Source organism: Zootoca vivipara, chromosome Z1 (assembly GCF_965207765.1).
Source record: "Zootoca vivipara chromosome Z1, rZooViv2.hap1.1, whole genome shotgun sequence".
NCBI lineage: Eukaryota > Metazoa > Chordata > Lepidosauria > Squamata > Lacertidae > Zootoca > Zootoca vivipara.
Window position 1 is genome coordinate 40,100,124 of NC_142583.1, and position 13,732 is coordinate 40,113,855.

General features: G+C 42.8%; 1 protein-coding gene across 1 annotated transcript in view; it reads left to right on the forward strand.

The window, feature by feature from the left end:
* Positions 1-13,378, forward strand: part of RNF150 (ring finger protein 150) — an 86,135-nt gene extending 72,757 nt beyond the window's left edge. Inside the window, exon 7 of the mRNA XM_035111684.3 lies at positions 10,859-13,378. Within this exon, the coding sequence (XP_034967575.2) occupies positions 10,859-10,977 (119 nt within the window). The 3' untranslated portion in view covers positions 10,978-13,378. The remainder of the gene's footprint in view (positions 1-10,858) is intronic.
* The last annotated feature ends 354 nt before the right edge of the window (positions 13,379-13,732 follow it).

Genomic DNA, 13,732 nt, shown 5'->3' on the forward strand with positions numbered 1-13,732 from the left:
GCCTCATTCACAACAGTTAGTGCATTTCCATGCTACCCTTTTCTGCCCCCTCCTCTCAATCAAAGCTTTCCTGCTCTCCACTACCTCTTCTCGTTCGGAGCTGCACGCAGGAAGTTTGGGAACTTTGGAGGAAGAGCAAATTTTTACCAGCCCCTAGTTATCAGGGCAAAATGGAGGCTTACCATTTCGGTGGGGACAGGTGGGCAACCTCCATTTTTATTTTTATTTTTAAATATCCTTTGAGCTGCGGGAAACAAAACAATTAGTTTGTGCAAATGGAAATGTGGGTGTAGCAAGAGAGGCTACCCACAGAAACATTGCCACATGTATGACAAGCTGCCTACCTGAACAAATGCGCTATCAAGCTTCCATGCCAGTGATGACTGCAAATTTATAACAGATGGAAAAAGTTTGCTTTAACATATTTTCCAATGTAAGAGGAAATCTGGATTAAATGTTTTTAAAAACATGGCCTGAGATTTTGATGATGGCAACATGGAGTGGACAGTGCAAAACCCTTCCCTCCAGCGGCCCGGCCTCCTGGTAGAAAACCCACTGGCGCAGCGGGCGCGTCGCGCCAAGTGAGGCTTTCTACCTGGAGGCTCTGTTTAGGCTCCGTTTTGAAGTCACGGGGGGCACGATCCCCTTCTACGTTGCATGCATGCAGCCCTGCTGTGGTGAAGCCAGCAATGAAGCAATTGGATATGCCTACCCACCTGTCAAACTTGGCCTTCAGGAGAGTGTGTAGATAAGTAGATCTGACCAGTAGGCCAGATCCGGTTCTCCATCCCTCAGTTAAAGTTAATGGCTTCCAAAGTTGCACACTGGAAATACTGTGTGACTTCCAACAAGCGTTTTAAGTTCTTACGTGCCATTCCCCTATTATGTTACTCAGAGTTCAGCATAGGTCGTTGCTCTTCTAAAAGGTCACCTCAGGAGTTCATACACTTTCTATTTCTGCTAGTGTTGTCATTGGTTCAATATCATTTGGTCACACCGAGACCCTAGGAATGTAGATGCCAGTGCATATTTCTCAGGGAGCTTACCCAGCCTACGTGGATTAGTTAAATGGAGGCCATTTAATGACTCAAGCAAAACTGTTTAGTTTCCTAGATGCAAATCTGAATACTCCAGTTTATGTGTTTTGTGGATCAAGTTCTTCATAAGACTCAAGGCCTTCACAGAAACAGTATAGGTGTGAGACTGTTGTGAGTTGGCTTTTTCAAGGGCATCATGCTAATGAAATCCTGCTTTGGAGTTTTTGACCCCCTGCTGTCTCAGCTGTTCACATGATTAATAGCACATGACAGAGTTAGCAACCAGCAGCAGTCAAACTTAGCCCAGTGCAGATCCTTGGAGCTCACGACCAGAGCTCGCAAACAGACCTCACAAACGGGCGTTTGCAAGAGCTTTTAGCAGGGGAGCCCAGATTTCTGTCTCTTGGTGTGTATAGGACCAGAGACATGGAGGGCGAGGGAGCTGTTGCAGTGACCTGTAACGCCTGTGCCATGTTTGTCATTCTGCCAGAGAACAAGCAACCAGGGCCGTCTTAAGCATGTCAGGCGCCGTGGTGCGGAGATCACTCTGGCGCCCCCGCCCCACCCTGTTTCTTGCCGTGGCTGGTGGGCAGGCGCAGCGCGGCAACCCCCTGGCGGCATGGCGCCCCCTGCCACCCAGCCTTCCCCTAGAGCCGGCCCTGCAAGCAACAGTGCACTTGCAGCAAATGCAAGGTGGTTGTCTTGCTGGAAGAGAAGGTGCAGCAACTCAAGGCCTGCCTAGCCACACCTCAAGCAACAGGACAATAGGCAGTTACTGGACTGAGATTGAGCACCAAGATAGATGAGGTGGAGAAAGTTTGCCCATTGCAAGAGTCTAACCCCCGGAGGAATATGATGTGCAGAAGTAGGATAGTCACAAACCACACTTTGTCTATTAGAGTTGCAAAATTGCTTCCACCTCCAGTCTTCTGTTTGGTAGCAGAAAGATATGGGCTTTTATCGGTATAAATTATTTCTTTTTAAAGTATTATTCATGTAAAATGTGACAGATAAGCAATATCTCCTTAGTGAGGATCAGCCCAATGTGCAAATCCCCTGCTTCTAGCCAGATATAAAGATGCTGTATTTATTTTTATGTGAAATATCTATCTATCTAAATAAATCCCAAAGCAGGGGGCAATATCAAAACATACATCAAATAATATAATGTACATAACAATAAGTAAACCATTTTAAAGCAAGAAGAATCTTTTTTTTGGTAGGTTATGTTATGTATTTTTATGTTTTTTATACTGTATAAAAATCTAACAAACGGTTGTTGCAATTCTAAAAATCCAACATGATCATGCTTACTCAAGACATAAGTCCCGTTGACTTCTTCCAAAGTGTACTCTGGAATATACTTTGAAGTGTATTTTCATTTTCCAAAGTCTACTTATGATAATATTCATCAACCGCACTGAAAACTTCACTGTGAAAAGAAATCTTTTAAAACAACAGCAGGATGATTTAACAGCAATGTAAAAACCTGATAAAGGTAAAGGTACCGTTAGGTCCAGTCGCGGACGACTCTGGGGGTGCGGCGCTCATCTATATCTATGAGCTGAGGGAGCCAGCGTTTGTCCGCAGACAGCTTCCGGGTCATGTGGCCAGCATGACTAAGCCGCTTCTGGTGAACCAGAGCAGTGCACGAAAATGCCGTTTACCTTCCTGCCGGGGCAGTACCTGCAGTATTTATCTATTTGCACTCTGACATGCTTTTGAACTGCTAGGTTGGCAGGAGCTGGGAGCTCACTCTGTCGCGGGGATTCAAACTGCTGACCTTCTGATCGGCAAGCCCTAGGCTCTGTGGTTTAGAACACAGCGCCACCCATGTCCCTAGAAACCTGATAGATTTAAACAAACGATGCATAAATAGTACCTGTGCTTTTAGGTGCCCCAGTGGTACTTTGCAGTTTCCCAAATAACTGAAAAATAGTTGATTGGCTTCTTTTTTTAGCAGAGAGAATAATCGGCAAACCTTTCTTGCTGCTCTGTTCCAGAGAGCCAGTGTAGTGTAGTGGTTAAGAGTGGTAGACCCGTAATCTGGGGAACTGGGTTTGCGTCTCTGCTCCTCCACATGCAGCTGCTGGGTGGCCTTGGGCCAGTCACACTTCTCTGAAGTCTCTCAGCCCAACTCACCTCACAGAGTGTTTGTTGTGGGGGAGGAAGGGAAAGGAGAATGTTAGCCGCTTTGAGACTCCTTCGGGTAGTGATAAAGCGGGGTATCAAATCCACTACTCTTCTTCTTCTTCTTCTTCTTCTTCTTCTTCTTCTTCTTCTTCTTCTTCTTCTTCTTCTTCTTCAATAATGCTCATGGAACTTTAGGATGGCAAAGATAGATTAAAAGTCTAGCTAAATGCACTTAGAGCAAAGGCTTTCTATTAACTTGGTTCTGTTTATTCCCATAGCTGTACTGAAATAAGTTATGCGAGAGCTTTTGGTCACATAAAAAATCTCAATAAATATTCCGAATATACAAATATTTACAGGGAGAAGCCAGATTTGGCACAGCTACTGATGGCATGCAGTATGACTAAAAACTGCAATTGTTGATGGCACACATCCAATGGCTGGAGTGTTCAGTGGCTTAACTGGAGATTATGAGCAGCACTCTTGTCAATTCCAACAAGTCTGTTCTAAATGTGATGAAGGCTGCAATCCCAACCCTGTTTCATTCAATAGAAATTGACTTCTGATTAATCATGGTTTGATTGCTCTATAAGTCTGGTTCCATCCTAGTGATGCTTCCCCTTGCCCCCCCCCTGTTTTATGTCTAGGAATTGTCTGTACGGAACTGGGTCACATGGCTGATGGACTGCAGATTCATTACCCCCGTTTTAGAGAGTTCTCTTAGGACCTTTATCCTGAATATTATAAATCATGAGCACATCTGCTTTCCTTCCTTCCTTCCTTCCTTCCTTCCTTCCTTCCTTCCTTCCTTCCTTCCTTCTCTCTCTCTCTCTCTCTCTCTCTCTCTCTCTCTCTCTCTCTCAGTGTGTGTGTGTGGTGATAGATTATACTTCTGATTAATGATTACAGTTTATACTATTATGCATAAGCACATATTTTCAAAACACACACACACACCGTCACATGCGCAGTGCTGTTAGGATTATGTCCATTACTTTTTTCATACCCATCTTTTCAGTGCAGTCCATGACCCCTCTAGGCATTCATTTCTTTATTTCATTTTTTTGCTAGAGACTTCCACTGCAGCAGGTTTAACAGTCACTGGCTCCTTGCCTAGAGAAGCATATGCTGCTCTGAACGTCTTAAGATTGAGGAAGAATTGCATTCGAAACAAGCCATTTTCTGTTACAAGGGAAAGAAGAAATTATTCAGGGCCTGACTGTAGCAATGGGTTATTTACAGGCCTGAGGCTGCCTGGAATGCACACACAATGAAAGCTACTCAGCAGCTGTTCAGTGTAAAATGCATTCAAAATCCATTTCTAAAATGAATTCATTCTAAAAGCTTCTTCTTCACGGTAGCCATCTTGCTAAGGGAGGGTTAACTTACCACCTCGTGACAACGTATCATTATAGGTGCACACCCATCACAGCAGCACTTCAAAGGCTCTGTTGCATCCACCAGTTGTTCCCAGAGCTGTACTTCCACCCATGCAGCATTTCTTTATAGCTAGTGAAGACTCCTCTTACCATTTAGGTCGATTACTAAGGATACAGGAAGTAACAGAAACAAGGTAGTGCCTCCACTGAATCAAGTGGACCTTCCCCGTACCACAATATTTCGGAAGGCTGAAATGATGCCACTTGCTGTCTGAAATCACTCCTGTGGAAATGATACGAAAGATTCGCATACCATTTGTCCTTGGTGTTGCTTTCTTATAAAGAAGACTGCTTTGCTTTTCTCAGGGCTTGCCCAAGACATTTTGCAGCATGAGGCATAGAACAAGATGGCAAACAAACACACACACACACACACACACACACACACACACACACACGTTGCCCATCATTCATAGCTCTGCCCTCCCAACACCTGACTGCCACTCTGTGCTGACCAGCATCTCCCACATGCCCCCCTCTGTCTCATAGCAAGGCCAGTCCTGCCTTTTCTGCTTTTTAAATGCAGCAAACTTGCCTGGCATTCCTTAATGTTCTGTGCCAGCCTTCACCACCCTGACCCCTCCAGGGGTTATGGACTATTAGCTCCCATTGGCCCAGCTAGCATGGCCTCACTTCGCTGGGGCTGGTGGGAGTTGTAGGCCAGAACAACTGGAGGGCACAAGGTTGGCAAAGGCCACATGTCAAAAGAAATTGTTTCCCCAGAATTTCCAGTTTAGCAGAATAATAATAAAAATAGTACTGTTTCCAAGATTTTTGGGTGGGAAGCCTAAATGTATGTGTTTTAAATGTATGGTGATCTTACCTCAACAGTAAGACTAGCTTTGGAAGAGAGGTGCAGTTTTTTTTAGTAGTTGGAACTGTTTTTACTAGGCTGGATCCAGACTTAGTCATGTTTAGCAGTAGACCCATTAAAACCAATGGGAGTTGTGCTAGTCAAGTAACTTAGGGAAATAGTATTGATTTCAATGTGTCTGGGTTTTTTTTTATTTAATGGACTGTTGTGAGTTTATTTTACTAAGGAATTGTAGGTACCGTGTTGTTGTTTTTTAAAAAAATAAGTAGGAAGAGCTGTACAAATTAATACACATGTAAAGCAAAAGAACCTCATAGCAGTATGCCAGGCATCCCCTGTAGAGGCAGCAGAAAATGTTTGGGAATGGGCAGAAAGCAGAACAAATGTAGAGAAGAGCAGCTTTCCTTTGTAGCAAGAATCAATTTGTTACAGAGTCAATTGTGCATATCAATCACTGTTATGGAGTATAAGCAAATTGCACCATAGCAATATTTCACACAGACAGGCTCTTGGTCTTGCAAGGTGAAAACTAGGCTAGCCAGTTTCATTCTCTGGTGGGTTGCATCATTTTAGGGCAGTTTGGCTTGCTCAGAATCACAGAATTGTAGAGTTGGACGTGACCCCAAGGGTCATCTAGTGTAGCTCCCCACAATGCAGGAATATGAAGGTGGTCCGTATGGGAATCGAACCCGTGACCTTGGTGTTATCAACACCACACTGTCGCTTCAATCAATCAATCAATGCTGCTTGATTTGATGGGAATCACTGCACTGGCACAGAGCTGATTCCCACAGAGAATCAGGCCCTTTGTACTTCCACAATGGCTTTTATGCAACAAAAGTGCAATATTGACCAGAAAATACCTCAAGATTTTGTCGTCGCCCCCCCCCCCCCGGTGCATCATTCTGTTCAGCCAGGACTTGAAAGACAAATAACCTGTTCACTTTCACTCTGCTTTCAAAATCATCTATCTATTCATCATATAATGAATAGATCGTGCCATTGATTTATATTCCACTCTCTTTGCAAACAGCTCAGAGCACTGTTGTACCCTGTCCATTTTCTCCTTACAGCAACCATGTGAGGTAGGTTAACCTGAAAGACAGTGGCCTGGTTCATCTGTCACTCTAAGCTGAACAATGGCATAGCAGGAATGCTTGGACTCCAGAAGACACCACCCGAGTTATGCTCGGTTTTTTGGTGAATTTTGACACACCAAGCTCAAAAGGTTTCCCATCACTGTGCTAAGCCATGGTTTGGCCTAGCGTGACATGCATGTCAGGTCAGTGACAGGCCCAAGGTCATCCAATGACCTTCACTGGCTGAGTGGGAATTTGAACTCCTGTCTCCCCAGTCCTAGTGTGATGCTCCCACTACATGCCTGTTTTCCAGTTTTAGCCCATGTGTACTTCAGGAACATCATATTCTTTAAGGAACAAAGTCACTGCAACCATCATTCTTGCTATATTCTTCCTTCCTTCAAAATGTCTCCTAGGGGTTTTTTCTTGCTCTGCAGTTTCCCCAAGCCCTTGCTTTCGCGTTATGGATGCTCCCTGCATTTCTTACACATTACCCACTTAAAACAATCATTTCCCCACTGCTGTGTTTCAAATTGCACTTGCATGCATGCCATTTATTTATTTAGCCTTTATATTTTATTGCATTTATATCCCACCTTTTCTCCAAGCAGCTCAAGGTGGTCTACATTTAACCCCCACAACAACCCTGTGAGATAGGTTAGGCTAAGAAGCAGTGACTGGCCCAAGGTCATCCAGTGTGCTTCATTCATGACTTAGAAGGGATTTGAACTTTGCTTTCCCAGGTTTTAGTTCAGCACTCTAACCACTACACTACACTACACTGGGATTTTTGTACACATCAGTATGGATGAATCTTTTTCCAAGCTGCCCTCCACCTGACCACAGCAGTGGCTTCACATGGCTTAAGTTTTCAAGTTGGATCAAAGCTGGTTTGGGAGAAAACATCAAAACACAGTTTTTCTCAAGTAACTGCAGGACTGATGTGGGTTGTGGCTGATGTTATGTGTGCAGAGCTTCACAAACCACTGGTGGGAGCACACTGGATGCTGAGTAAATGGGACAGTCTGTGTATCTAGCGAACATCTAGTAGGTATCTGCTGAAACTGAGCCTGCTAGATAAGGTGCCTGTTTAGCAGATGTACAAAAAGCACATCTTCCATTTGTCAGAAACTGGAAGGTGGGGTGGCTTTAGAAATCACGAAGAAGCAGTGAGCATGGATGTACTAGTGATTCCAAACGCTTCTTCAATGTAATGACTGCACACAAAAACATACTCATCTCTTAAACAGTAAGATGCATCAGCGCTTGCCACTCTGTTGTAGCAAAAGTATCAGGAACAAGTAGCACAAACAGAGCAAGAGGTTCCCATTGCACTACACTGAGGGTTTTTAACACTGCCCATGCAGTGTTCTTCTGCTGATTTCCCATGCTTCAGAGGGGGCATTCCCTCCTCTTCTGTCATGACAATTTTCACTCACTTTTTACAGGACAAAAAGAGGGCATTCCACATTGAAAACTCCAGTGGATGCACCCAGTGATAATTCTTTTCCCTTTGTAAGCCAACTGGGTTATTGCATTGTTTGCTTCTTTAAAATGCCACCTCTCCTTAGGGCTTCTTCCTTAGAAATTAGTTGGTTAAGAGCCTCTGTCAATCACTGATCCATCTTCAGTGATGGATTGGAAAATCCTTTAATGAGTTTTCAAAGCACCTGTCAAAGCTAATGTCTAGATAGTAGCTCAGTGGTAACACAACAGGGAGCAGAAGAGACAGTTGCAGTCTTTAATTATATTCCATCCATAGCTTTGTACAGCTTTATATCCCAGTCATTTGCTATATGCGTTGGACTGTGCCTATGCAGTTTTAGTGTTAGGCTCTTTTAATGTTAGTTGGGTGGGTTTTCTAAAGTGCTTTTGAAAGGGACAGTGGAGGTAATGACTGTTGCTCAACTGGACTTAGTCTTTTAAGTCTCGCCACATTATCACTTCCCTAACTAGCCAGTGTGTTGTAGTGGTTAAGAGCGGTGGTCTCGTAATCTGGTGAACCGGGTTTGCGTCTCCGCTCCTCCACATGCAGCTGCTGGGTGACCTTGGGCTAGTCACACTTCTCTGAAGTCTCTCAGCCTCACTCACCTCACAGAGTGTTTGTTGTGGGGGAGGAAGGGAAAGGAGAATGTTAGCCGCTTTGAGACTCCTTCGGGTAGTGATAAAGCGGGGTATCAAATCCAAACTCCTCCTCCTCCTCCTCCTCCTCTTCTTCTTCTACTTTTTCTAACTTTCCTTTTTGCAAAACTTCTTTCAGGCATCTGGTTCAAGGGTTTCAAAAAAATTGTTGATATCAAATATGTCTTCTCCCTTTCCTGCTATTTAAAAGCTATTTTATAGTCTCAGCTTGGTGGAATGTAAGATGATGAAGCAAAAAAGACTTGGCATATTTGGAGTATACAGTATTTGGACAGGCTGTGTGCCTCAATGTATCAGGGGCAGTTTCAGACGCTTTGGGGCTTACTTGGTCTCTGGTCTTCCCCATCAACATAGAAGCATGTTTGCAATGCAGGATACCGTGTCTTTACAGAAGGGTGATGATAAAAATTTGACATCCCACACTCCATGAATCTCTCTGTGTACTGGACACCTGAATATGCATATATGAATTGCACAAAGACTTGGGTGTTTTGTAAGAAATGCAGGAGTGATAATTTCACAGTGCCTCTACCCGTGAAACTAGTTTTTGTGTGTGTGTGTGTGTTTTAAAGACAGATTTACCTAGTGTGTTTTGTAATTGCTGTTGTGATTGTTATGTCAAAGAGGTATTTATACCACAAGTCCTTTATTATAGGACAAAGCTACAGAAATCTGGAGAGATTTCAGGGAGCTTTAAATGCATAACTGCTTTGAAAACTCTAATTGGGATAGTTATCCTGAAGCTACAATTCTGCAAGCCCAGTATTGGCTGAATGTGGATTTATTTAGTAGGTCTTCAGTTTTAGATCATTTTTTAAAAAAAAAAAAATTCAAGCCCAGATGGGCTTTTGTAGTTTTGTAGTTTTCATTCCTAAAATGTAAATTTATAAAAGAAGAATAGTCAAAATTACATAAACATTCTTATATGCTACTGTTGAAAAGCCAATAGGAAATCCAGCTGTTTTTGTACGGTAACAATTTTATACATTGTTGCTTGACTCAAGCAGCTGCTACTCCTCTGCTTCAGAAGTTTTGCGGGCAAAATATAGGAAGAAGTATGTATCTAAAAAGCTTAGATGCAAGACAGCCTTAAAAAAATAACAGTAACACAATTTGCTCACAGAAGACATACCTATGTGCAATGGATGTGTGTGTCATACATTGATCTTCCAGGAAAGCCTGCTTTGTATTCCATCAACATCTGAGGTATGGTTGGTGGCATAAGGGACAATGGCTCCTTGGTTGTGGTACCCAGAGTTTGGAATTCAAAACTTTGGGTGATCCAGTTGTCTTCCTTTTTCTGTGTGTTTTGGCACTGGATAGAAACAAAATTGCTTAATCATGCATCAAGAGGATACTCTGTGATAATTTGGTATAGGTTTGCCAGTCTGTTAATGGAACTTTTCCTGTTTTTTGCTTTTATTTCTCCATAGGTTTTATTGGTATTGTTTTTGTTATGATTTTTAATTTCCTCGAGGGCACTTTTACACAAAAGAAATGTGGGCCATTAAGTATTGCAATAAAGAAATAAACCTGTGCATGCATCGTTGTGAGTTTTTTCACCATATACACTTACCAGGAAGTTACAAGTGGTTTCAGTTTCCTAGCATTTGTATACATGTAGGAAAACTAGAGATTGCACGTTCCTTTCATGGAAGTACTTCCCTTCAACCAGGCATGAGACTGCAGAAGATGGAGAACAAACAGAACAGAGCAATGGGGAATTCTAGAGAAGTAGATTGAAAGGCAAAACAATCCAGGGGAGGAACTGTCCTTAACCGGAAGACTATGTTCAGGAGACGTAGCAAGCCTTGCCAACCCGTTGTGTTTTCATAAGGCTCCTGAGATGCTGCAGACAAAGAGCTGAGGCTAAGGTGGTTGCTTACCCAAGATCCATCCACTGAGCAAGGGTTTGGGGGAACAGAAACACATGCAGTTAAGAATACACGAAAGAGGAGCAAGTGGCCACAGCTACTTGCAAAGTATGACACTACACTTTGCATGTAGAAGATCCCAGATATTTCCCACTCAAAAGACCAGCGAGGAGAAGAAAGGCCACTCAGTGCCTTGGACCATGAGAGCTTCTTCCAATTAAAATAGGCAGTACTTGGCTCAATACAAGGCATCTTCTCTTATTTAAGATCAGATTGTAGGAGCTAAGTTGGAATTTGGGGGACGTGAGAATTTGGCTTTAACATTCTTTTCTTATTTCAGGTGAGCAGGAGCCAGCCGTCAGTAGCGATTCAGATATTTCGTTGATCATGGCAATGGAGGTTGGACTCTCCGATGTAGAGCTTTCTACTGACCAAGACTGCGAAGAGGTGAAATCCTGAAAAAGCAGATCAAAAAACCCTTCCACTAAACTAAAGGGCAGTAGTGGGGAGGGGAAGGAAAAGAATTAAGTTCTGTCAGATTTGGACCACTGGTGTACACGTGCATTCTCGTTCACACATGTACACACACACACACATAACCATACACACGTCCAGAACGTTTTGTGAACTCCAGTACACTCCATTCTAGGATGGTCATGAAAAGCAATAGCAACAGACGTGTCTGCTTGGATGCAATTTCATCATTAACTCTGTGTGTCCATTTCACTGACACTTGAAGGTGATCAGAAGAGTTATTCACCTTCTTGGTGGTTCATAACGATGTAACTGAAAAGAAAGCTGATGTGTTTTCTACCTTTCTTCAGTCCCTGGTTGTTGTTGTTTTTCTTAAGCAGAAGAAGGCACTCCAAGGTGATTATTTATAGCTTGTTTCGGATGGACATGTCTTTCTTCCTCTCAACACCCCACCACCACCACCCACTTTTTCAAAAGCTCAGCCCAGAAATCTGAATAATTTTATGGGTCACCAGGTTTGTGAATGAGGTAAACATGGCTTTGGAAAGAAATGGTGCTTCAGAGGTCTTGGTTTGAAGCTTCTTTTCATTGTGGTTTTAGTGGGAAATCTGTGCTTCCAGGTCTCCCAGCCAGGAGGTAGGTGACTGGATTTACTGAAGTTGGTGACTTGCTACTTAATGTTATTAGTTCCCATTCAGAGTTTCATGGCTTGCACATATGATACCAAGTGAGAGAAGATGAAGATGCTGCTGATGATGGGATTAAAAGCCAGCCTGTTCTTGCAGCCTATTTGCTATATTTTCTGTCATTACAATTCTCATTCCTTAATGGTCTTCCCTATGATTGGTATGTAATGAGATTCACTTTCCTTTTTCTGAGGTATTTCACTCAGATTTCCTACTGGCCATCAGAGCACTGAAGTTCATTGAAACTGTTTGCGGTAAGGGGAAAAGAGAACAGAAATTACTAGAAATGTGGGGGAAGGAGCTAGGTGATGTTGGTCACAATAGGAAAGTTACAAATGGACTGAGGCTATTTTTTGCATAGCCACCTTTACCACCACCTCTAGTTCACTCTTGCTTCCTCTGTTCATAGGTGAAAACTCTTCCTATTTCCAAGGTCCCTTTCAGTCAATAGGGGTAAGAATGTGCACACACTCCACCAAATGTACAGCTCTGTGCTCATTCTGCTACATGAAGGGCCAGTCATCCAATTCAGGTAGAGGACATGTGTTCATGGGTGACAGCAAAAGCACATGAGGACTGAGATTATTCCCTGCATAACCTTTAGTCAGATGAAAAACTAGCACATTCAGACCTGCATTGAAGCAATTCACTAGTGTGCGCAAACAGTGGGAAGGAGCCTCAGGGGCACTTTTACTGGCATGTGTGAGAAGATACTCTCACAAAATGTTCTGTTGTTGTTCCTGGTAAGGAAGTCAACTCTTGCTCCTTGGCTTCTGAACTAACTTGGTTGTAGATCCTCAGTGGGTTAAAGAAAATGATGAGGCTCTTCTTCCCATGTCATATTTTTGAATTGTAATAGAAACCGGAAACATTCCAAAACGAATTAAGTGTCAGTTTCAACTGCAGATGTTGAAAAGGGTTGCCATTAAACCGCTGGGACTCAAGAGATCTTGCATTGTGCTGTAGTTTCAGGGGATTTGCTATTGATGCAGAGGGCAATTGTATATTTCAATCAAAATACTTAAGTGTTAAGGAGGAATTTTCAGCTTGTTGTCTTTCATAAAAGGGTATGCTATTACTCCTGACAATATGAACAATAATTTAAATTGCAGTAGGTAAATAGGCTTAGCACTGTAGCCTGTGCTTAAAAAAATACAATCGAAACAGAATCTATTAGAATTCCTGCATTAGAGTAGTACTAAAAGGATTGTTCAGATATAACACCATCAGCCCATAGTTTGGCACTTTGCAAACAGGTCCTGTGCTCACATGCTCCCACCCACTCAGTGGCTAGATTTTGCAGGGGCTGGCAAAATGGCTACAGCGGCTACCTCCCTCTTCATTTCCTGAGGGGAGCCTTGCTATCAGCGGTAGGAGCTGAATGTCTATCCTGAGGAAAGGTGAATACATGCCTAAGGGGCTTATTCATGTAGCACCATGAATTTGGTTTGGTGTTCCATCTGAACATAGCTGCAAAGTTTTCCCTTTTCTCATGAGGAAGCCTATTCAGCGTAAGGAAATTTCCCTTTTAAAAAGGGAGAACTTGACAGCTATGCATCTGAAGCAACCCTAAGTGTTACTATGGGGCTGTTGTAATTCCCCTATATAGAGCATTGCTTTCAGTGAGCTTTAAATCACTTTGAAAGATCATGCCTGCCTCATCATGTTGAAGGCTTATGTGTGGGAAGGTGGGCACCTTTTTTTTTTAAAAAAAGCTGCCATCTTCTACTTATTCTTTCATAATCTCATTTAAATTAAGCCAAAACAAATGTGTGAGGACAAATTGAGACCTATGGTATGTTTATTGCTGTTTCAGGCCAACTTCAGACTGAGAGGGTCAAGCTTTCAAATTAGGCTTTTCATACCTCCAGTAGTTATGGAGAAGAGAGATTTTTGGCAGGTGTAACTTATATCACACCTCTACCAGGTTTTGTAAAGCTGCACCTGTGAAAACATACTCAATTTTTCCAACTGTTAAAAATGTAGGAGCCTTAAGATGGAAGCATTTGCCATCTCTGGTCTGGAATTCACATTTCCCTGTGCTCCGGTGTGGT